The sequence below is a fragment of the Vitis vinifera genome, chromosome 17 (assembly GCF_030704535.1).
Source record: "Vitis vinifera cultivar Pinot Noir 40024 chromosome 17, ASM3070453v1".
NCBI classification, from domain to species: Eukaryota; Viridiplantae; Streptophyta; class Magnoliopsida; order Vitales; family Vitaceae; genus Vitis; species Vitis vinifera.
The window spans coordinates 8,327,879-8,353,177 of record NC_081821.1 but is presented as its reverse complement, the minus strand read 5'-3'; the positions used below and the strand labels follow the sequence as shown (position 1 = coordinate 8,353,177).

General features: G+C 37.3%; 2 protein-coding genes across 10 annotated transcripts; both read left to right on the top strand.

The window, feature by feature from the left end:
- The first annotated feature begins 218 nt into the window (after nt 1–218).
- Nucleotides 219–19,106, top strand: LOC100265641 (uncharacterized). 9 transcript variants are annotated; one of them, XM_059734235.1, is made up of 12 exons: nt 235–353; nt 10,025–10,106; nt 10,228–10,478; nt 10,691–12,147; nt 12,235–13,320; nt 13,421–13,566; nt 13,923–15,935; nt 16,235–16,283; nt 16,395–16,642; nt 16,768–16,875; nt 18,112–18,325; nt 18,465–19,106. In XM_059734235.1, the coding sequence occupies exons 3-12, from the start codon at nt 10,286–10,288 to the stop codon at nt 18,528–18,530; spliced, it is 5,580 nt and encodes a 1,859-aa protein (XP_059590218.1). In that variant the 5' UTR covers nt 235–353; nt 10,025–10,106; nt 10,228–10,285; the 3' UTR covers nt 18,531–19,106. The 9 variants fall into 9 exon arrangements, with proteins under 9 accessions (XP_019081973.1, XP_059590219.1, XP_010663259.1 ...); XM_059734234.1 differs by having other exon boundaries at nt 10,688–12,147; XM_059734230.1 differs by having other exon boundaries at nt 10,691–13,320.
- A 4,162-nt stretch (nt 19,107–23,268) lies between these two features.
- On the top strand, nt 23,269–25,011 carry LOC100255340 (pentatricopeptide repeat-containing protein At5g66520). The gene has a single exon (XM_002280984.3). It carries the CDS (start codon nt 23,269–23,271, stop codon nt 25,009–25,011), a length of 1,743 nt encoding a protein of 580 aa, XP_002281020.1.
- Nucleotides 25,012–25,299: the final 288 nt, after the last annotated feature.

Sequence of the window (25,299 nt, the reverse complement as noted above, 5' to 3'; positions counted from 1 at the left end):
ACTTTGCCAACGTGGCAGACTTCAATTGGATGGACTACCCAATTCTCCAACTCCGGACCGTAGACAGTCAATCAGATGCCACCTGGAGACGCACCCAGAGCACTTTGAGATCCCCACCCAAACTTCCTCAACCGAACCTGAGCCTCAGCCTCGTGCACCCTGAACCTTAGCCTCGGCCCGAACCACAATTTTGCTCTACAGTTCGTTGAAAATTTCGCACTATTTCGATCACTTTATCTTTCTTCAACACCTCTTTCTTTCTCTCTCCTCTCGTTCTCTCTGAGATTCAAACCCTAATCGCAGTGATTTGGAGGATCGATTTCGAGCTTTAATGAAGGTGTCAGAACGCCACTGTAAGTTTGCGCCTCTTTTTTTTTTCTCTCTTTCGAAACCCTAATTTTTCTCTCAGTGACCACCATTTGCATCCAAGGCGAGAATTAGGGTTAGGGTCGGTTGTGGTCCGGATGTATTAGGGTGGGGCAGTTTCATCGGTGCCCGTGTTCGCGCCTTGCATTGTTCAATCATTGGTTCCAAGTTGGGAATTGTGGAATTTGGCTTTCGATCTTGTTCGCGTCGGGCTTGAAATTTGGGTGTTTGGTAATGAATGCCTTCACTTGAGATGATATGCGATTCTTTTAGTCTGTTAGGCCGATGAGAAAATGGAGGAGAAGAAAAGGAAAAAAAAGTTTGGACTTTGGGGTTTATGTCGCCCATGCTTGGTTAGGATGGGAAACACGAGTCAACTAAGCCAAACGGATATATAAATAGTTGAGTTGGGCAGTTGTCTTAAACCGTGTAGAGTGGGTTTTATGTTTCTTTGGGTCCTAAATGACTAGAAATTTGAGATTCAAAATTGTAGCTTCTTTTATCGTCTTTCGTGACCTCTCCGGCCATGGGCTTCGGTTTTTATGTCAGATTTGTGGCAGCTTATTCATTATATCCATAGAAGCATGTTATTTTTGTTGGCGGCTGTTTGGATTTGCGTGGATTTTGAAGTTCAATTACTTGGGCATGAATGCATTGGTTGCTCTCACATGTGTTTGCTTGAATGTGAGAGAGTATTGGATTCTACTTTATCGCTGCTTCTATTTATATGATCTGGTTTATCTTTTAAACATCCTGTCTCTACTTCGTCAATGCCTCTGCTGAGGCTACTTTTGTTGTTGTTGTTGTTATTGTTATTGTTATTGTTATTATTATTGATATCATTGCTAATTCTTTACAGCTTTTTAATGCAATATCTGGAATTTTGTTGTTTGAATTGACGTACCTTTGTGACAATTGACATCTGGAATCCAAGTTGCTAACTTACTCAACTTCCATTGGTTAACATTCTATGTTTCTTCTCTGACCCATCCCATCTCCAATTCTTTGCTACTTTTTCTCTTTTTGCATGGACAAATAATGGTATCTAGTCCAAACAAAATAGTATTGCATGGCGGAAGAAAAGGACTATCAAGATTGAAAGAATAGAGTTCTAAGAAAATTACTTATGAAGTATGCATATGAATCCCAGTTCTAGCATATATAAGTAGAAATTCTAGACAATATAAGTAGAAATTCCAGCAAGGACAAATACTTCAAAAAGAAGTTGTGTTCTTATTGTAACAAGACAATATTCTAGACATGTTGGGCAAGATGTGTTAAGGATTTTAACATAATTTTTTCCGCATCATTTTTTTCCTGATATGTAAGAAGTAAAGGTTGTATCAGCAGTAAAAGAAAACCAAGAAGCTATACATGATGTATGCAAAGAAGCCAAAAGACAAAAAAGAAAAAAAAAAAAAACGGCATGAAGGCATAAAAACCTATACCTGTGCCCTATCTACAACCCAACTAATCCACAAAATCCAACATTGACAAGGAACAATCCCCTATAGGCACTCTAACCCAATCCTCTATAAAACCAAGAAGCTATACACGAAGTTTACAAAGAAGCCAAAAGACAAAAGAAAAGAAAAAAAGAAAAAAAAAAATGGCACGAAGGCACAAAAACCTGTACCTACGCCTTATCTACAACCTAACTAATCCACAAAATCCAACATTGACAAGGAACAATCACCTATAGGCAATCTAACCCAATCCATTTCCACATCATACATATGGCACACCCTGCAATGGGTACATCAGGACACAAATGCTTATGCTTTAATATACCAAAGAACATAGTTATGAGAAAAAACTATGATATGAGAGATGTATCATTAGTGGCGTATAAAATTCGAAGGCATATAATGTATTATATACTTGTTTACACACACACAACACAGCTCAGCGGTAATGTCATTTGGCAAGGAACCAGAGGTTCAAAGTTCAAGCCTCCCTGGTATTTAAATGGTGTACGGTAGAGAGGAGAACCCAAGATGCTTGCGTTTGCTTCTCTGATTGTGAGGATAAATGTCTCACGTCAAGGTGGATTTCCTGTTATTCAGGAAAAACATAGATGATATGGAACCCGATATAGATGCCAAAAATGAGATGGAAAGGTCCCATGCCTCTCTGTCCATGTTGAACTTGATCATCTGTATATTCTTTGATAAGTATCCTGTATAAGTTTTAGGTCCTACAATGAAAATAACACTTCAAGCTCAAAATGCATCACACGACTCCATTGATCTATAAAACACCAAAAAGAAGTCTTGGATGCCTGAAAAAAATCCAACATCATCGTAACCTAAATTTCCTTTATACAAAGCCCCTGCTGACTCAGTTTTCATCAGAATGACTATTTAAACGGTAGTGTCTATCCAAGTTTGCAAGTCCTGAGATAATTCAAGCAAGTAGACATTAACCCTATGTATAAACTATCCCAAAGTGAACGACAGTTGATGCGAGATACAGCAGAGCTGTAAAGACTCCCAAAGATTACAAACTTCACCATTTCACTAGATTTTCTCACACCAACTCCATCAAACCACACTAATATGCTCTACAAATCTTCTACTGGAATCAGAAATTTTAACAAGAAGGTGCCATTCTGGGGTTCTTGTGAATCCCCATTTGACCACGATGTTCTGAGTTTTCATCCCCAGGCTCACCTTCTGTCAGAATTCTTTTTTCCAGAATAAGAAAGATAAAAATAAAAAGGCCAGAAATTAGGTACTTGGCTGAATTTAACATTTGCAATCTCTTGCCCGTACTTGTAAAAATGTTAAGTTTTCCTGAAAATTAATAAAGAAAATTTATCACTTATTATGTTCATTGTAAATAGCCACATGTAATAACAAGATTTCTTTTGGTTCCCTTTTTGTATACTGGTACATTGTCTTAAACTAATAAGGTTTCTTTTGTTAATTATATACTGGTAAATGGACCTCATCAGAGATAAGTAACCTAGAACCTCCTACCTACCTCCCCAAATTCTTGCCACTTGAGCCATATGTATTGCAAATGACTGGTTATATCTTAGAAGGAAAATTTTTTTGTGATCAATTGCTCTACTGCTTGTTAAATGTGATGGGAAGTGTTATTGGAAAGCCAGACATTTCTGGGAAAGGGGGAAAACTCTCGATGGGTTGTTATTGATGAGTGTTCTGGTTTACAGTGTTACCTTGTTCAGCATTCACAGTGCAGTGAGTCTGTTTTTTCCCCTTGATTGGTAAATTATTTTTTACTTGATCCTGGAACTTCCCATATCTTAACCTCAGCCTCTTACCACTTGAGTCATGCCTCAAAGGCACAGTGACTGAGAGTTTTGAGAAGCTTCAAGAGCACTTTTTTGGAGTGGTTGGGTTGGAGAATTGAAGTACCATTTGGTTTAGTGGGATGGAGAATCGAAGGAAATCCTGTTTATATAAGCTTCTAATAGATCTTTTTAATAGATCTTTTCCTACCTATAAAAAATAAGCTTCTAGGTAATCATTTTTATCAATGTTTCTAATCCTGTATGGGCATGTTGGAGTATGAGTTAGTGGATAAACTCTATATCCATTGTTCCTTTGCTCTTTTATGTTTTTTTTACCTAGTTAATTTAGCTTGGGCACTTTCTCACTGGGATAAGGATGTTTTTCCTTCTTCCTGAAGGCTAGGGCCAAGATAGATAAAAGTTTGGAACCATTATCTGGGTGCACTGATCTGACCTATTTCGAAGGCATGAAATTGCAGAGTTTCTGATGACATGACATCCACCATGGAGAAAGTGGCTAAGAGTTTTACATTAGTTATGTATTTATTTTTGTATGTGAAATAGAAATACAAGGAAGAATGAGCTATTCTTCCTGCCAAGCATCACTAGAAGAGTACAACAAAAGAATAGGAAAAACAGTAGGGAAACCAAGGTCACTAGGTTTCAACATCTAAAATTGTTTCAACTCTGGGAGGCTTGAAATTTGCCAAATCTCTAATGGCCAGGCTCCTTGTCCACAACAAGCTTATATAGAGATCCAAGCAAATTTTTTCTTTCAATAGGCAAAAATAGTTTTATTAAAAGCATCTAACTAAAAGGTACAACCAAAATACATGGATCCAGGTAAACCTAATACTCTCAAAATATCAATAGTTTGCTTATTGAACCATCTAGCTTCCAAGGAATACGATTTTTCCAAAACATTCAAGCAATAATAATGGTCGAGACTCCTTCCACCACAAAATTGTTATATCTCAAATTCCCAATAACCTTGCCTTCCACAACCCATCCAACAAGTCTAGATCCTAATTTCATTCTTGAACTCAAACCCCATTAACTTGGAGAAAAGCCATCACCACACCACCTCAGTGATCACTAAATGTATCATCAATTCCATCCCACTGACTTACAAAATGATATACATCCAAGTTTAGCTTAAGGCAGCCAAATGAAGGGAGGTTTCTTCTCTGATCAAACTCTATATCTCTTCTGATTAAACTACAAGCCTGACTTATTCCAACATGATTAGACTTACAGGAGTGCCTAGAAATTCTTTTTTAATAAACACATGAACAAAAGTCAGGTAACGGACAGTGCCCCTTAGAGTACTAAGAGACTCCATACATCTCCACTTATTCTAAAATAGCACGGTATTCCTTTTTGACCAAACCACTTGAGGTATGACAAGCATAGCCACATGTCCAAGCATCCTACCAACGTATTGCCCTCAAAATCCTTAAAAGCAATGGTCAAATGTCCTGCAACTTCTCTAGGAGGAACATAGCCGAAGCTAGCTAGTCTACATGACTAGTGTCATATACCTACAGCAACCGATGATGAAAGAGAAGGTGGTCCACAATTTCCACACTGCCTAAGCAAATAAACATCATTTAAAGAACAGAGCCTTGAAAGACCTCCATTTCTGCAAAATGTCATTGTTATTAACCATTTTATTGGCCAATAACTATGCATAGCCGTATTTTAGACAGAGATTTAGACTTCTAGATTGGGGAATCATTTTGGATAAAGCTTGGAAGAAATATCTTATGGAGAAAAATTTGCAGGGAATCAAGGACCAACCCTTCACAATGGGAAAGTAGGTGATGAACATAAAGAAGAGACAATACAAGAGAAGAGAAGTCACGGATTGCCAAATCTGATGAGTTATAGTGGAATTGGAAATTGCAGGATGTTGAGGACTAGGAGTCAATAAACATGGAGGTAGGAGAATTTTGATCCATGGCAACACAGTAAGAGTCTAGTTATCCTCTAGGGTTACTTTATGGTGGAATGAGAATCCCATTTCATTTATAGTTCATTCAGACATTTTATGTAATAGCTTGGAATGGGAATGAAAATTTTTTATTCTCATTCCATGTTAGTTCCATGAATTTCATTTTTTCCTCACCCCCTAGTTATTTTCATTCCTCCTCCAAATAGGAAATAACAAAAGACAACAAGCTATTAGAAGTAGGAATAACAAATAAAAGTTCTTATTTTTATTAAAATATATATTTGATGTTATTTTGATTGATGGGAATGATGAAATTTTCTGTTTGGTTGCTAAGAGAATTGAGGAAAAGAATCTGATGACAAATGAAGAAAAGAAGAGAAAATGAATTTATATTTATTATTTTTTAAAATTTCATTTTTGGGATTCCATTCATTTCCTTGCGTCCTTTTGGGCTTTTTGTTCAGCGGGTTTTAAGGGCATCCCCCTTAACGTAGTACAACTTGATTGGCTAGCAGTGTGTAGATCCAATAGTTCCAATGGGACGGCCTAGTGTATTGTTATTTTTTCGTGTTGTTTAGTTTTACTTTTGGCGGGCGGATTCCTCATCCTCCTTTTGTACTTCTTTTTCTATCAATATATTCACGCGTGGTTTCCCATCAAAAAATTATTTTTGTTGCTAATAAATTGGGTAGTTTGTATCTAGTCATGTTTCAAGTAAAGTTGGGCATGAAAAAATATAAGGTTGATGGAATATGTTTTCGAAAACAATTCTAAAAAATAGTTCTTGAGAACCATTCTTAAAAACAATTTTCAATTGTTTCAATTCTGTTTGGGAATTGAAATATGAAAAACAGTATTTTCGACTTATTCTTCATGAAGGCATTATACAATTATGCATGACACAAAAGTTTGCAAAGTATTCTTCATCTTTTCAATTGTTGCTTAGACACCCTGTAAAAATAAATGAAAGCACCTCAAATTTGTTCTAAAAATTACTTGTTTTTAGAAAAAAATTTGATCAAAAGTTTGCTAAATGTATTTTTTAAGTTAGAAAATGCTTTTTGTATTAAGGAATAGAAAACTGATTTTAAGAACAATTACTGAACAGGCCCATAGTTTTTTTTTTTTTTTTTTCCAGGTAAGTTTCAAGAAAGTGGAGGAAAGGATTAAAAATATTTTTATTTTTGAATTCATGTTTTGCATTCCTTGTTTAATGGAAAAGTGCAAATTTTTGTTTATTTGCCTAGAAAAAGAAGAAAAGAAAGAGAGAAATATTTTTAATACCTTTTTTTGTTGATAAGAAATGAAGATTTTCTATTTGGTTGGAAAAGTGAGGTAAATATGAAAAAAATGTTACTATTAGAATTATCTTTATTTTTAATTTCATTTATGCCACATTGCAAAACATTAAAATGAAAATAAGAAGTTACTCGTACTCTTTGATTATTGACCTATTCATAGGAATGAAATTTGAAAAACTCATTCCCATTCTCCAAGGGGAGGAATTGGAAAAATATAGGGATTCCAATCCCCCATTATGGCCAACCAAATGGGGCATTGGTGTTTTTTTTTTTTTGTTTTAGTGGTTAGAAACTTGCCCCTAGTACAAATTCTTGGCCACCTATCTCTATATGCATCTTGTGTGTTCCCTTCTTTAGCTTCCAATAATTATCTTTATTCATTTGTTTATAAAGCTGAAAAGATTATTTTGTCATGACATTGAGTGGCTTTAGATGTTGGAATAAAAAATTCCCAGAAGAAAAGGGAAAAAAAAAAAGAAAGAGTGAGGTTAGAGCTTTGTCATTCTTGGTAATGTGAAAGGGTCCTTTTTGTAAGTGGAATTTGAGGCTTGGAAAAGAGCCAAGTTGTTTTGCCATGTTGAGAGAGGTGATTCCTTCAATATTTCTCCTTCTTAAACCTAGGCAGGTCGGTTTTGAAGGGAAAAGGATAAAATCACTGTTAATATTTCTTATCCTTTGTTTGAAGTTGCTACCATAATAGGATTTGGATGATGGTCTTGGAAAGATGTCATAAGTTTCATAGGGATGTCATATATAGAGGAAGATAAAATGACTTAATTTGTGAAATTGGTTAAGATGGTTTTTGGCTTGCTTAAAAGTTTGTCTGTCTTATGGGTGGACATGCACTTGTGGAGCAGCATCTCAGACACTCTTGGGTCCTGGGAGTTTGATAAGTATGTTATGTAAAGAGAAGCAATGCTTTAAAAACCAGATCAAACTGGCCGGCCAAATTGGTCCGATCATCTGTGGGTGGTCCTTTCTATTTGGTCTGCCTAATCACCCTGGTTTTGGATTAAAACAATGCTGAACCAGCTGGGGGCTGGCTGACCTGATCAGGTTTTTCTTCCAAAGCCAGATCCCCTCCAATTTTAAGGAATGCATGCTTGAGGCCGTGCTTAAACTGAAGCCCTTTTGCAAAAAATTTTCCTTAACAGCCAGCATCAACATTGCCTTTTTGATAAAAAAGATGGTCATAACCAATATAGACCTTTTGAAGATTAAAATACTCGTGTTGTTGTTAGATGATATATGTAAAGATAATATAAATAAAAAAAATTTAGTAATTTTTAAGATAGTAGAATAGCAAAATATATGATTGTTGAAATGGAGTTGAGGTTAAATAATACAATTTTATTTCATTTTTAGATATGTTTTCTAATGTTTTCAGAATTGGACCAGTTATTAAATGAGAAAAGTTATCGGGTCACGATTTATTGATCTGATGTGTGGGTCAACTGTGGTCAAATTATGATGTCAGCATGACTTCATAAACGTATAATTTATATATTATTTGGCTGTAAAATAAATTAACAAAAGATCAGGTGGTCTACTTTGTCATTCCTTTGATTCTATATTGAAGCCCCACAGTTCAATTCCTTTCCATGCAATGCTAATTGTTTCAGCCCACAATAGGGATCCCACATCAGAAAGTGATGAATGTAATTACATGTTTAAATTCCTTGCCTCTCCTAACAGTGGATCAAGCTGTTACCCCTGGGCTAGCGAAGAAACTTAGCCTTCAGCCCAACAACATTTTGGGCCAAAAATATGATCCTGCTGGTTTTGTTAAAACTGTCTGGATCATAAGGTCAGCCAGTTCAACTGGCCAGGTCACCAGTTCATCGATTTGATGAGAAAAGCAGTCCAATATGGAGACTAAACCTGAAAAAGGACCAATTGGCAGTTGAACCGGTCCCATCGGTTGGTCCAGTTTTCAAATCATTGATATTTTCTTAACTTTAAAATGTTATACTTATATATATATATATATATATATATATATATATATATATATATATAAAATAAAATAAAATAAATTCAGAATATTAATGCATTATATTTTATCTTTATTATAATTTAATCCATTGATATTAAAAACAGAAAATGAAGTATCTTTACTTTTTAGCTATATATATTTAAAATTTTAAACTAATATTAACAATATATAAGTTATATATTTATGATGTTATGTTGACATTTGATTTGACCATGGTTGAACCACTGGTTTGACTAGTGAATCATGACTTGGTAACTTTACGGTTCAATGATTGGTTCAGTTATGAAAACATTGAAGAGGAGTAGTGAAGCCCTTGAGACTTTAAGTGGCAAGGTGTTGAAGTGGGGATGTGGGATGTTCCAAATTTGAGTTTCAGCATGAATCCCACCAAAAGAGAAGAAAAAATTACCTATCAAAGGAAAACAAAAATGAGGTGGAGACTGAATGCATGTAAGCTGATGATATTATGACATATTGGAAGATGATAAAGTTGGGTTTGGAAAAATGGAAAGCATGCTAAAAAAAATCATTTTACCCTGTCAAGCCTGCTGTACTTATAGAGCCACAAGATCACTTGCATAAAAGATTGCCCAAGGCAACAATTTAAGTTGCAGTCCCAGCCTTCCAGATTTGTGCTAAAGCTATATAATGAGATTTGTAACTTCCGGTGTTTCTATTTTACTGATCCAATAGTGTTAGCCAGGAATTAGAGACCAGGGTATTATTTATCAAAGGAAGCCTTGCCAAAAGCGAGGGGAAAAAGGCACGTGCACATTTTTTGGTGGGAAAAGAAAAAGGGGTTGGTGGATTGTCGAGGGGGGTGTTGGTTTACCCTATCATCCAGATCTAAAAGACTTTCAGGTGCCTAGGCGCTCCCTTTAGCATCTATTCCAAAAATATTGATGAGGTCATATTGTGAACTCAAAAGTTTTGTATGAAGGATTTACTGGTTGAAAAAAAAAAAGCAAAAATAAAAATGAGCATAAAAGTGGCAAATTTTTCTCCCTTTTCATGTCAGTCCAATTTTTCAATGAAGGTAGAATAAAATATCACTGCACTCCAGTGGCTTGATATGACTTTTTGTTTATAAATATATTGGTTACCGTATAGACATTGTTTATCACCCTATCTAGTTTTTATTGATACAGTGAACTGATTACATTCAGGATGATTTATTTTGAGGGCTGGCAATATGGAAGTTGGACTGACACTTAAATGTACAGAAAAGAGGTGTGCCTTAGAACATGATTGTATTTATATTAAAATCACATGCTAGTTGAACTTCACATAAGTTGTCCCTGATGGAACTGGAAAACGTGGAAGTTTTTGAATTTTATTATCTCTGTTTTAGGTAGTCTTTTTTTCTTCACAAAGTCCTAGCTGCTGGAAATCTGCGGGCTAGATTATCTATGCCTGGCAACGAAGTTGGAGATAGGGTCCACAATTTTTTTGGGCAAGACAACTTGTCTCAGGGCCAGCATCATTCACAGGCTGTAGACGGGAATTGGCCGGGTCTAAATAACAATCTTTGGGTGGGAAACCAGAGACAGATTGGTACACTTCCAACTTCCAATCCCAAGAATTACAGTGTACAACAACCAGGTATCAATCATTGGATGTCTTAATTGGTCGGTTTCTAATGGTTTGTAATATTTCCATAAAGCATCCCGTTGCAAATGAGCTATTTTGCTTTCCTCATTATTGAGACTAAAGGTCTCATGGTTTTGCAATGTATATTTGCAGTGTTTTTTGAATTCTGATTCTCTGAAGCTGCATTTTAAGAATTGCTTCCTTTTTACTTTTGGCAACAGCAGATTCTGAGAGAGGACATGGCAGTCAGTCTTCTCGAGTCCCACATGGCTTGAACTTTACACAATCAACTCTGAGGCCTGACATTGTCAAAAATCAGTCTCAGAATCAACAGCTGAATCTGAATGGCTATATGCATGGTCATACTGGTTTTCAGACAAGGCAGAATGAAGCAAACCTTTTGGGAGTGGATACAGAATCTGATCGGCATAGTCTAACATCGAGAGGCTTATCTAGTTTTGAATCACAGCGAGGGAATGGTCCTGAACATCATAGGAAAAATTCAGTAATGATGGAAACTACCGAATCTCCTGTTAATTTTGATTTTCTTGGTGGTCAGCCACAGATGGGTGGCCAGCAATCAGGCATGCTGCAATCTTTGGCAAGGCAGCAATCTGGGTTTAATGACATGCAGATTCTCCAGCAACAAGTGATGCTGAAACAAATGCAAGAACTTCAGAGACAGCAACAAATTCAGCAACAAGAAACAAGGCAACACAATTCCATAAATCAAATTCCCTCCTTTTCTAACCAGGCTCCTGGGAACCATTCACCTGCCATGATTAATGGAGCTCCCATCCATGATGCATCTAATTATTCATGGCACCCTGAGTTTATGTCAGGAAACACAAACTGGATCCAGCGTGGTGCATCACCTGTAATCCAGGGATCCTCTAATGGACTCATGTTTTCCCCTGATCAAGGTCAGGCACTCCGCATGATGGGTTTGGCTCCTCAACAGGGTGATCAGTCTTTGTATGGGGTTCCTGTTTCTAACACAAGAGGTACTTCGAGCCAATATTCTCATATGCAAGTGGATAGGGCAGCAATGCAGCAGACTCCATCTGGCAGTAATTCATTTCCAAGCAATCAATATACTGCATTCCAAGATCAACCTAGCATGCAGGATGGTAATTTGGTTTCTAAGCAGGGTTTTCCAGTGAAAAAATTGTTTGGGCAGGCTCCTGGTCAAAATTTAAGTGGTGGTGTTGTTTTGGAAAATTTGCAGCAATTGAACTCCCAGCAAAGAAATGCACCTTTGCAGGAATTTCATGGAAGGCAAAATCTTGCTGGTTCATCCGAAACATTACAAGAGAAAACAGTGATGCCGGTTGCTCGTGCTCAGAGTTCAGCTGGCCTTGATCCAACTGAAGAAAAGTTTTTGTATGGTACTGATGACAGTATTTGGGATGTCTTTGGCAAGGGCTCCAATATGGGTACAGGAGGCCATAATCAGCTGGATGGTACAGACATTGGAGGAGCATTTCCTTCCATGCAGAGTGGAAGTTGGAGTGCTCTTATGCAGTCCGCTGTAGCAGAAACTTCTAGTAATGATATAGGGCTACCGGAAGAGTGGAGTGGGCCGATTTTTCAGAGCATTGAACCTCCAACTGGGAACCCTCAGCCAGCGACATACAGTGATGGAGGCAAAAAGCAAACAGTTTGGGCCGATAACTTGCAGGTTGCCTCTTCATTAAGTTCTAAACCTTTTAGTTTACCTAATGATGTCAATATGACTACTAATTATAGTAGCTTCCCTGGATTTCAGCAATCTGGACTCAAATTTTCAAATGAAGAGAGTGAGAGGTTGCAGATGAATTCTTCTCACAGATCCATACAGCATTCTTCTGAAGAAGGAAGCAAGTGGCTAGATCGCAACCCTCCACAAAAGACAGTTGGTGAAGGGAATCAAAATTATGGAAGTGCCACCCGTTCTTCTGATGCAGGTCCAAACTTGAAGAGCATTTCAGGACCTTGGGTCCATCGACAGAGCATATCCTCTTACAGCACTGGTGGCCAACCCAGCAATAAACCAAATGGTTGGAATTTTATTGAGTCTGGAGCACCTGGTGGGGATGCTACAATGAGAGCTCATGAAAATGAAAACTTATTGCACCATTCTCAGAGTAATGATCTTAACAGAGCCATGCATGGTTCTGGTACATGGAAAGCTGATTCCCTTCCTGATTCAACAGTTGAATTGGACCATGTAAAGTGTGGCACTGGAAGTTCACAGGTCAGTAGAGAAGATTCCAATCGTAATAATGTTGCTGCAATACCAAATTTTAGTTCTGGAAAGACCAGCCAGGAAACTAGCCAACAGCTTCCAAATAGTCAACATGATTATTGGAAAAATGTTGCTTCTCCTGTGAACTCTAAAGGAAATGAAGGCTTGGGGAAACACCAGCATCATCTAAATAAGGGCCCTCAGGTTTTGGAGTCATCAGTGAATAGCTTTACCAAGGGAGCAGTTGAAATGCATGAGATGGAGAACTGTGATAAAAAAGAGAACTCCAGTGATGGCTATCGCTCTAACTTATCCCATCGTGCTTCCTCTGGTGGTTTGAGAGAAAATGTTTGGTTAGATGCAAGTGACTCACGTTCTTTGCCAGGCGCCAAACAAAAGTTGTCCGGTCAGGTTGGTAGAAAAACCTTGGGGTCTCGCCGATTTCAGTATCATCCAATGGGAAATTTGGAAGTGGATATAGAACCGTCTTATGAAGCAAAACATGTTTCACACGCACAGGCCATGTCTCAGCAGGTTTCCCGGGGATTAAAAAGTCATGAACAAGGATTTTCTGGACCATCTAAATTTTCTGGTCATGTTCCTAAAGATTCGAATGAAATGGAAAAGGTGATTGCTAAGATTTGCTATATTAGATGAAAGTTGCTGGTGTTATTATCTTTTCAAGTTGTATTAAACTCAGAAAATATTGATGTTCTTCTATTAACAGGGTCCATCGCCTGAATTTCAGGGAGACACAAGAGGAGTAGATGAGGTACCTTCTAGAGGCATATTTCCTGGTTCTATGCCTAATATGTCTGCTCCTCCTGACAGATCAGTTGGTATCTATATCCAAAACAAGACTGCTCAATCAAGGTAGTTGATTATTAGACCTTTTGTTGCCAACCTTATTTTCCCCCCTTTTTGCTTGGCTTATTTTGTTGGATATCCTTTGCTGTTCCCATCTAATTATGGTAGTTCTACTACTGCTTAATTATGCTCTTTGTGAATGTCTAATATAATTCTTTTGTTGTGTATAAATTTGAGATATTTTGATTGTCTGACTCATTTTTTTTTTTATTAATTTCAAAGCTGACTATTACTAAGTCTAGTGTCTAACTTCTTTATAGAGTTGAATTTTTATTTTCCTCTCCAATTGGTTCTTTTTATATGATCACCTGCATGAGTTGAGTTGAGTTGAGTTGTAGCCTTGACCGTTTCTTTAATTGCAGTCAAAATATGCTTGAACTTCTTCACAAGGTGGATCAATCAAGGGATCGAGGCACAGCAGCTCAGTTCAGTTCTTCAGAGCGGAATTCACTATCTGAGATGCCAGAACCAGAAACTTCTGATGGGTCTGTAGGTCACCTTCAGCGAAATCAGTCCTCTGCTTCTCAGGGTTTTGGTTTGCAACTGGCCCCTCCTTCTCAGCGATTGCCTGTTCCAAACCGTTCCTTGGTTTCTCAGAGCTCCTCACAGACAGTTAATTTGCTCAACTCACATACCTCTCCTGAGATAGGAGATAAGAGTCGTGCATGGTTGGCATCCACTGCTTCTGTTCAGTCTTTGCCTCCTTCCCGTGAAGCATCTCAGGGAGAGTTGAGAAATAATAGATCTGTTACTCAAGGACAAACTGGAAAGGAAGCCCCACAGCCTAACATTGGAGGAAGCTTTTCTACTGCTTTTACACCTGGCTTCCCTTATTCTAGGAGTCCGCTTCAGAATCAGCATATGACTGTTGCAAGTGGGCAAGTTACATCTGATCAATCTGTCAATGCATCTTTTGATAGGTTTGCTGCCTGTTCTAGAAAGGTTGATGACTCTTATGATAGAATTCCAACTAGTCAATCTGCAACTGCACCATTATCTGATTTAGCTGCCAATGCACCATATAACAACATTGCTTCCATGTCAGACATGTCCCGCCTGAGTAGTAGCAACCAATTGCATGTGAGAGGTTCCACCCAACAGACCCCTGTGTTGGAGGCTGTGCCTGTTTCACGGCCTTCTTTTTCATCTGGCACATCCCATCAGGATGGTTTTTCAAAGGTACCTAATGTATGGACCAATGTTTCAACTCAACAATGTTTACCAGGTGTTGAAGCTCACAAGGCCCCTTCCAATGTATTTAAATCCCATTTTAAATCAACCAGTAATTCAGAAACAACTTCCTCCACATCACAGAAGCTGGATGATCAAGATGCCCACAAAGGAGGGAGTGGCCCATCTGAGTTTGGAGTATATTCTTTGAAAGATCAAGCCTTTGGTTCTGTGGAAGAGCAGCCAGTGAAAGACAGCCCCTGGAAGCAAGTGTCGTCTGAGAACATTGACCCAGTCCAAAAGCCAATGCATGGTTCACAAGGAAAAGAATCTGTTGGTAATCATCTTTCTGCTGCATCTCCTTCAAACCCTGCTGCCACCCAAAGAGATATTGAAGCTTTTGGCCGTTCTTTGAAACCAAATAATAGTTTGAATCAGAATTTCTCATTGTTGCATCAGATGCATGCCATGAAGGGTACTGAGATTGATCCTGGTAATAGGGGCTTGAAGAGATTTAAAGGACTGGATTGCAGTCTGGACTCTCAGGGAGCTCCTAAGGCAGGACAACAGTTGGCATATGGCTACAATACAGTGGCCAGGGATGCATCAGTTAATCATACCTCAGTTCCATCTGAAGATCCTAAGATACTAAGTTTTTCATCAGAGCAAATGGATAATCGAAATAGAAATGCATCTTCTCAAGTTTTGCCTGGAAGCATACCTTCCCAGGATATGCTTGTGTTTGGACGAAATGATTCTCAAAATTACTCCAGTGGTAATAATTCAGTTTCTTCTAGAGCCGAGCATTCTCAGATTAGTCCCCAGATGGCACCTTCCTGGTTTGATCAATATGGGACCTTTAAAAATGGGCAGATGTTCCCTATGTATGATGCGCATAAAACCACCACTATGAGGACTGTGGAGCAGCCATTTTTTGTTGGTAAATCTTCTGATAGTTTGCACACACGGAATTCAATGGACCAAGTAAATGGTGCTTTTGATACCAGTCAGGTTGCTAATGTCCAGCATAGTTCTACCCCCATCTCAATGGCAAGTGATCATCTCTCTGCCCCTCTTTCATTGCCTCCAAATGTCACTGATCAAAGTTTGGTGGTTGTGAGGCCAAAGAAGCGTAAGAGTGCTACATGTGAGCTTCTGCCATGGCATAAAGAGGTGACTCAGTTCCGTAGGCTTCAGAGGAACAGGTAGTTTTCACAGACTGCAATATTCTTAAATGTTTTATCTCTACTCTTTTTCTAGCGCAGATTTGTTTTTTTTTTTTTGTTTTTTTTTTTTGTTTTTTTCTTTTGTTCATGTTCTTTTCCAACTTAGATTGTAAATCATAGTTGGTTTGCTATTGTTATTTTGCGAATGCACATGGTGGTCTCTTTTTCTTTGACTATCATTGTATTAACCAACCAAATTTCTTGATTTATTTTGCATTGTATTTTTTTAAGCCAAGTTTACTGTTTTTTTAATTTGTGCAATGTTCTATTATTTTCAGCATGGCAGAACTAGACTGGGCTCAAGCAACAAATCGATTGATTGATAGGGTATGTTTATAGTTGAGCTGGTTTGACCCACTGTAGTCTTTTTTAATGTTTTTCCTTTAGATTTCTCAAAGTTCTCCCCTAGTTATTATTTTAGCTTGCGTGTGATGACAGGTGGAAGATGAAGCTGAAATTTTTGAAGATGGTTTTCCATTTCTTAGACCGAAGAGAAGGCTTATTTTGACAACACAGCTTATGCAGCAATTGCTTCGCCCTCCTCCAGCTGCAATTCTCTCAGTGGATGCCAGTTCAAATTGTGAGAGTGTGGTCTACTCTGTTGCTAGATTAACATTAGGGGATGTGTGCAGCTTTCTGTCTGTCTCAGGAAGTGATTCGTCTATGTCTCTGGAGAGTGGAAACCTGTAAGAATTTCTCCTGAACTTGTAATTGTTTACTGTGCTCATCCTGGATACATCTAATCTATTTTTAGTCCAAGCAATTTATTATGTTTGATAGTAATGAGTTCTATAAAAAAATGCTTTTTTAGCCTGGCTGAGAAGCACAAGACATCTGAGAAAATTGGTGATCAGTACTTCACAAAAGTAATGGAAGACTTCATTAGTAGAGCAAGAAAGCTGGAAAATGATTTGTTCAGGTAACTCTTGGTTTCTTACTTCTGTCACTTTTGTTTTGTTTTTGAGAATGAATACATATCCCATCTGTCTCCAGTAATGCCACAGTGTATCCAACCTTTATCAAACTGGCACCTGTGTCAGCTCTTATTTGACACTGTATAATATTTCTAGGTATTTCAGTCATATTCCTTTAAGTCTTTTCAGAAGTCATTGAGGTGCAGTGGAATTTAATATATTTTCTAAGAAGTATATGGCTCTTTAGTTAAAGCATAATGGCAAGGATATTTTTGGCTACCCAAAGTGTGGTTAGGATTAAGGTTAAGGCTTTGTTTGATGAGCATTGTCTTTTTCCTCTATAGTCCTACATGGCATTTTTCTTTGGTGCTTCATGAGTAGAGAGATTGAGGGTTATTGCCTACAGAATTTATATTTTGGTGAGTAAAGGCTGTAAAGCTTAGGGATGCTTCTTGCACGCTATACTGCTGAAGGAAAATTATGTAATAAGAAAACAGGTATATTTTATGGTTCTTATTATTGCGTATCTTTGTCTTCTCGATGCTTGGGGATTCAAACTGGGGAAATTAGTTTTACCAGATCCCAGGAATCACAATTCCTGCATGTCAATTCCCATGAAATGCCAGATCTAATTCTCTCCTTGAGTAGGTAAGAATTTCCAATTCTTGTTTCTCTTGGCTCCTGGGATAAAATTTGTAAAATGTGACTAATTTTTACCAAAAATGGTTAGTTGACATAGGGAGGCATCGTTCCCTTATGTGAAAAATTAATATAATGGAGTCAACACTTGTTTTTAAGCTTAAAGGTGTAAGGAACCAAGTGGAGTTCTCTCAGCTCTCCAGAATTGTAACTCGGCAAAGATGGGACCATGAGATATGGGTGATTAGGAGGGCTAGGGAAGATGGTTGTAGAAGCTGATTGCCTTCAAGAAAAATATTGTAATACTCTCTTTACATGTTCAAATTCTTAAGTGAAACAATTGGACTTGTCTAGTTTCTTTAGTATGGTTGAGGAGATGCAAACTACTGCCGAGTTCTTGTTGTAGTGCAATTAATGCATGTTGGGATTTTTTTTTTGTTTCTCTGTTTGTTTGTTTGTTGCTGTTTTTGTTTTGGTTGTTCTGTTTTGGGTGCCCAGGTGGTGCACTATGGGGTGGGTTTGGTTTTTCTCTTCCTGAGCTTCATATATGATAGATTGTAACGTCTCCCTCTCTCTCATTATTCTTTCATGTAATGATGCAGATTGGACAATAGAGCCTCAGTCTTGGACTTGAGAGTGGATTGCCAAGATCTAGAGAAGTTTTCTGTCATCAACCGTTTTGCTAAGTTCCATAGCCGGGGGCAAGCTGACGGGCCTGAGACCTCGTCCTCCTCTGATGCAACTGCAAATGCTCAGAAAACCTGCCCTCAGAGATATGTCACCGCACTCCCAATGCCTAGGAATCTCCCTGACAGGGTACAATGTCTTTCACTTTGATCATTAATTAATTGATTTTTCTCCCTCATGGTCAATTTTCTCGACATATATCCCTCCTGCTTCTCTGGTTTACTTTCTTCCTATTTATATGCTGGCACTTGCTCTGCCACAACCTTAGGAATGGGAATGCGGGAGAAGAATGGATGCTAGATCTGTCTCCTTAAAAGCAGTGGAGGCTCTTTGATCTTTTCAATCTTACTAGGCCCATGATGTCATTCTTGAGAAATATAAATTGGTCTTTGTATATCTCTGTGAAAGTTAAAATAGAAACTTTGGCTGGCCCAGTCATTTTTTTTTACAGGAAATGGGGAGAATACAAGTGCAGCCTGGTTTTTCTCAAGTCTTCACTGTTAGTTGGCCAATATCCCCAAATGTCTATCCATATAAAATATTTATTCTCCTTCCTCTGACTTCAAATTAGATTCTTTGACAAGCAGTTATTATGGCTTCATGGGGCCGGGTTGATGTCTTCAACCCCCACCCCCTCCCCTCCCCTTCCCTTCTACTGGATTCATAGCTTAAAACTGTTAATTTTCCTGCAATTTTCATAGCTCAAGGTTGGATAACTACTTATGGAGTACTAGATGGTTGGATTTCACTTTTTTTTTTTTTTTTTTTCCTTTGTGTAAATATTTATTTTCTGAACTTTATCCTAAACGATAAAAATGTCCCCAGTGGCTGCGATTACTAGATCATTCTTGAAAGTGACAGTTGTATCCCCAGTGATCACCGATATCAATAGAAGAAAATTTATCTTAAAGCTCTGCTGTCAAAATTTGTATACGAGGAATGGATTGACAACATCACCACATCTTGTAAGTAATCAAGTCAAGAACATTTGAATTGCCTGCATGGGGTCAATTATTTTCAAACCCCTGCGTTCGGTGTTGTTCCCAAGAACAGAAAAAAGTTTCCTTTTTCTAGTAAGCAAGAATTGACATTGGTAGGTTCAATAAGGGTAAATATTGCACATGATGACATGTGGCAAACAACTTTAAAGGACGCATGGGTTCAACGAGTCTTAATAACAAATGATAGCTAACCCTTGATTATCAACCATTCACCTTCAAGGTTAATAATGAAAACAAGTCAACTTGAAAATAAGTTATCCATAGCGTTTGATTAAACTCTGTTATAAGAACATGCTTATTGGACCAAACTGAACACATGGGGTGCTCCTTGAAGCATGAGCTTAAACTCTATATCACTTTTGGGCTACAAGAGCTTAAATTGTAAATGATAGAAAAAAATTGTTGCATTGACAAACTAAGAAGGCAATCTTGGTAAGAAAACAAAAAATTGTTCATTGCTTGACATACTCAATTGTGTACGTCAATATGTTTTTGAAGAAAGGTTCGTAGGGGGCTAGATTTTATTGACTCATCAATTCTCATGTGTTAATAGCAAGATACTTTATGACATCATATTTTACTATACATATATATGATTCATACTTCAAATAAAATAACGACGCATATCACATCATGCCCACATAAAGCAATACTGGTCTTTCAATGAAATAAAAATAAATTAATTACATTTGATAATTAAAATTTTAATTTTAGATAATTATAATGAAAATAATCATCACAATAATAATAATTATTTATAAAAATTTAAAAATTTAAAGAATGATATTGAAGATCTTAAGATTTTAATAAAAATCAAGCATTTACATCCTTCGTCAATGCTATTTAAGTTGGTTCTTAACTCAATTCAAGGACCAAGTCAAGTCAAGACCTAACTTAAGTCGAATCGAAGTTTAACCATTTATGATCTTGGTTAACAAAACTTAAGTAGAGCCAGGCCTAAACCATGCCAAGGTTGAGCCAAGTCAAAGCTCAAATACTACCAAAGTTGGAGTTAGGCTAAGGTTTAAATCAAGTCATAACATAAGTTTATTAAGACCCAAATCAAGTTAAAAACTCGAGCTATACCAAGGTGCAAACAGGTCAAAGCTTAAGATCACCAATGCCTAATACATGCCAAAGCATGTTATTTAAAGACAAAAGTTAAGGCTTAATACACACTAAGAATCAAGTCATGTTAAAGCCTAAATCAAGTTAAAGCTTATATCAAAGATTAAATTAAGCTCTAGTTTGAGACATCAAATCTTGAACAACTCTTCATTTGAGATTAAGGTTTTTCAAGTCCTTAATTAACAATTATGATAGAAGAATAAGAGAATAACATAAAGATTGTACTTACATTTCTATAGAATAATACAAATTTCAATTTGTTCATTGAAAAAATATTTGTCCCATAGTGCAACACTCAGGGGGTAAATGGGTGATTTTTTTAAAAATATAATATAAGGATCATTGAAAAAACAAAAGCACAAAATTTAGGCTGGAATTTCATGTATCTTGCCCTAATTTTACTCTTTCCCAACCATTCATTTCACCCCCAAACATTGCCCTAATCTTTCTCCCGACCATTTCATTTTAGCCCCAAACATTGCCTTAATCTCTCTTCTGACCATTTCATTTTAGTCCACAAACATTTGCCCTATTCTCTCTCCCGATTTCCTTTCTCCCAACCATTTCATTTCACCCCCAAACATTGCCCTAATCTCTCTCTCGATTTTAGTTCCCCGATGGTCATTGCCTCCTTGGTTCTAAACTGAGGTTACCCTTCATGTCGACCGCAGTTGGATATTTGAGGTTAGTAGGTTCTTTAAATCTCGCTCTAGATTTGATTTCTTTTTAGAATCGTAATGTTGTATACTATGTTTGGATTCCGAGAAAATGTTCGAAAGTGTAAGGCATTTAAAAATTTTGACATTGTTTGAATCGTTGCTTTGTGTTAGTTTAGTAAACCTTTATTTATTTAATTTTATTTCATTATCTTCTTTCCTATGTTTTCTTAGGAAACATAAAATAATAGATTTTGAATTCTGAGATTGTCTACGTCAATCGTCGACAAAGAAGAGAAAGTTAGTACTCAGTTTCAAAGTTTTTTATGTATTTTTTAAGTGTGGTGTATTTTTCCCTGTTTGGTTGCCGAGAAAATGTTGGACGATGAATAATACACTATTAGAAGTGTTATGATTCAACTACAATTGAATGTTTGCTCATACACGAGTTAACTATGTTTGCAATGTTTTGGTTCATAAAATGAGCAAAAATTGAAGTATAAATTTGTTCCCTAACTACTAGTCATCGTATTATTAATCTCTTACTCAAATATAAAGGAGTTTTAATCATATAGGGTTCAGAATGTAAAAAATTGGGAAATTTGTGACAATTTTGGAAACCTAATAAAAACACACTCAATCCTCTACAAACGTGGGTTCCAATTCTAGAAACTATACTAACCTCAAAACCACTCCAAGGCATATACCTTATTTAACATATTTTCATGTTCAATGGAGTTCGCTAGGCCACCACCACCATGACGACCACAACTACTACCACTGGTGTAGCAGTTGTAGATCTTCATGGGAGTTCTTGCTTTTGACATCCGTTTGACCTTCGTTAGGTCACCGCCACCACGACGACCACATCTACTACCAGTGGTGCAGCGATTGCAGATCTTCATGGGAGTTTTTGCTTTTGACATCTATTTGACCTTTGCTAGGCCACTACCACCACGACGACCACATCTACTACCACTGGTGTAACGACTTTAGATGTTCATGGGAGTTCTTGCTTTTGAGATCCATTTGATCCGAAGCAAAGCTATTTTGGACGAATTGGATGATCTTCATAGACTCTTCTTCCCAAAAGCTCACCCTCTCTTTCCACAAACATACCCAAATCTTGTCTTTGATATATTTTATTGGACAATAGACCCAATAGGTCATAGCCACATACACATTTTAAGGACATGACAACTTCAATTTACCACGTATGAAACCCAGGTTTTGCAAACATCAAATATGGTAATTTGAAGGGTATATTCTCTTCATATTTTATATTATTCGTCTCAATTATGCATGTTTTATGGATTTAAGGCCAATTTTTGGGCCCAAAAGGGTCCAAAGCACAATTTTCCCAATAAACTATCAACTTTCTAAAAATTGATTAAGAAAATAAATTTCTTTAAAAATAAAATATCAACTTTCCATAAAAATTTTAAGAAAATAATTTTCTTAAAAAAATAAAATATTAACTTTCTAAAAATTAATTAAGATTTTTTTTTTCAAAGAATAAAATATCGAAGTTGCCAAAAATTAATGAAGACATTTTAACTCAATTTTAAAATTTTTGATCCAATCTTACCTTATTAAAAAAACCAACTTGTCTTTTAACAAAACACGTGACAATCTAGTTGAATAAATAATAATCTTGAATCTTCATCGAAGAATTAGTCACTATGTAAACAGGTTCTTGTGTTAGAAATTGCCAATGCATAAAAGTGTCCAAACGCTAATAATTTGTCTATTTAAAAGAAAATCATATTATAGCAATATCCTTAGTTTTGCCATAATAAAAAAGAGAAAAGTTGTTAGCTTAAAATCTTCAAAAAATTGATTTTAATGTGAACAAATCAAAATATTAGTATTTAATCACTGGTTTTAAAGTGTTAGACATATACAAGTTATTGCATCATAAATCAAGGAATTAAAGAAGATAACTTTTAAAAAATTATATCTATAATTAAATAAAAAATAATTAATTATATTATTTTTCTCTTTTTTAACACAAATCAATTGCAAATCTTATGTTACACTTAATAGAATGAACTAAAAAATTTAAAATAAAAATAAATCAATCATATTCGTACTAAATAATAGTCATAAAAAAAAATAAAAAATTGAGTTTGAATTTTGAATTGGGTTGGGCTGCTAAGAGGGGTAAATTTTTTACCACCTCCAAACACCCAATCTCAGTCATCAATGTCTCATTAACAATCATTTTGGGGACTACCCACATTTCCTCTCAACATAAAAATAACAACCAAAATCCATCCATAACCATATGAAGCCCATGCTGGACCAGGGCTCACTGGTGGCTGCTATCAAGAGGTGCACCAGGGTTGGAGACCTCAAGGCCATCCAAGCCCACATGGTCCGAGCCAACCTAACCCAGGACACCTTTCTAACCAGCAAGTTGATAGAGTCCTCCGCTGTCACATTATCAGGCCACGTGGCATACGCCCATCGCATATTCTCATGTACCCACCATCCAAATCTCTTCATGTGGAATACCATCATCAGAGGCTACTCCATAAGCGACTCACCCATCACTGCCATCGCACTCTACAGAGACATGTTTCTCTGCGGCATTTCACCGAACAGCTACACCTTTGGGTTTGTTCTCAAGGCATGTTGTAAACTACTGAGACTTTGCGAGGGCCAAGAGCTTCATTCACAGATTGTGAAAGTGGGTTTGGATTTTGAGACTCCACTCGTCAACGGATTGATCAAACTGTATGCCGCTTGTGGGTGTATGGACTATGCATGCGTGATGTTCGATGAAATGCCTGAGCCAGACAGTGCTTCTTGGAGCACCATGGTTTCCGGGTATGCCCAAAATGGGCAGGCAGTGGAGGCCTTGAAGTTGTTCCGAGAAATGCAAGCGGAGAATGTGAGCAGTGATGCGTTCACTTTGGCTAGTGTTGTGGGGGTGTGTGGCGATTTGGGTGCTCTAGACTTGGGCAAGTGGGTTCACTCTTACATGGACAAAGAGGGTGTCAAAATTGATGTTGTGTTGGGCACTGCCCTTGTGGGCATGTACTCAAAGTGTGGGAGTTTGGATAATGCTCTCAAAGTCTTTCAAGGGATGGCTGAAAGAGATGTGACGGCATGGTCCACCATGATTGCAGGGTATGCAATACATGGGCACGGTGAGAAAGCTCTGCAATTGTTTGATGCCATGAAAAGATCAAAGACAATTCCCAATTGTGTCACTTTCACTAGTGTTTTATCCGCATGCAGCCACTCCGGATTGGTTGAAAAGGGTCATCAAATTTTCGAGACCATGTGGACTGAATACAAAATTACTCCCCAAATAAAGCATTATGGCTGCATGGTTGATCTATTCTGCCGAGCAGGGATGGTGGGTCATGCCCACAAATTCATCCAAACAATGCCCATTGAGCCTAACGTTGTTCTTTGGCGAACACTGCTTGGTGCCTGCAAGACACATGGATATAAAGACCTTGGAGAGCACATAAGTAGAAAAATCCTCAAGTTAGATCCAAGCAGCCCTGAGAATTATGTGCTTGTGTCCAATGTGTATGCTTCTCTAGGCAGATGGTCAAGCGTTTGCCAAGTTAGGAGCCTAATGAAAGACAAGGCACCCAAAAAACAACATGGGTGGAGCTCCATAGAGATAAATTTCATGGTCCACAAGTTCATCATGGGAGATGAATCACACCCAGAAAGGGAAAAGATTTATGGGATGCTTCACCAAATGGCTAGAAAGTTGAAACAAGTGGGTCATGTAAATTCTACAGTTGATGTGCTCCATGACATAGATGAAGAGGAAAAAGAATATGCATTAGGCCTTCATAGTGAGAGGCTGGCTATTGCTTATGGCCTGCTACACACCCCCAATGGCTCACCCATTAGAATTGTGAAGAACCTTAGAGTTTGCAGAGACTGCCATGAGGTCATAAAGCTCATATCCGAGGTTTACAATAGAGAAATAATAGTAAGAGATAGAGTTCGTTTCCACCATTTCAGAGAAAGAGGGTGTTCTTGCAATGACTATTGGTAATTACGTCATCTACCATTCAAAAAAAATGTAGCTTTATAACAGGATGGCTTTTCCTGAACAAATCCAATTCAATTATTTTATTTGATTTTTTTTATTCCATGTGTTTATAAATATTTCCCCTCTCTTTTGGAATGAAATATAATTAAGGTAGATTTGATGTCTACTTTTCTGAGAATGAGGGGATCCCTTAAAAGTTATGTTTGATTATCGAAAAGTATGAAAGAAAATAAGAGGAAAAGAAAATAGAGAGGAAAAATAGAATGAAAGAAATAAAAATGAAGGAAAATA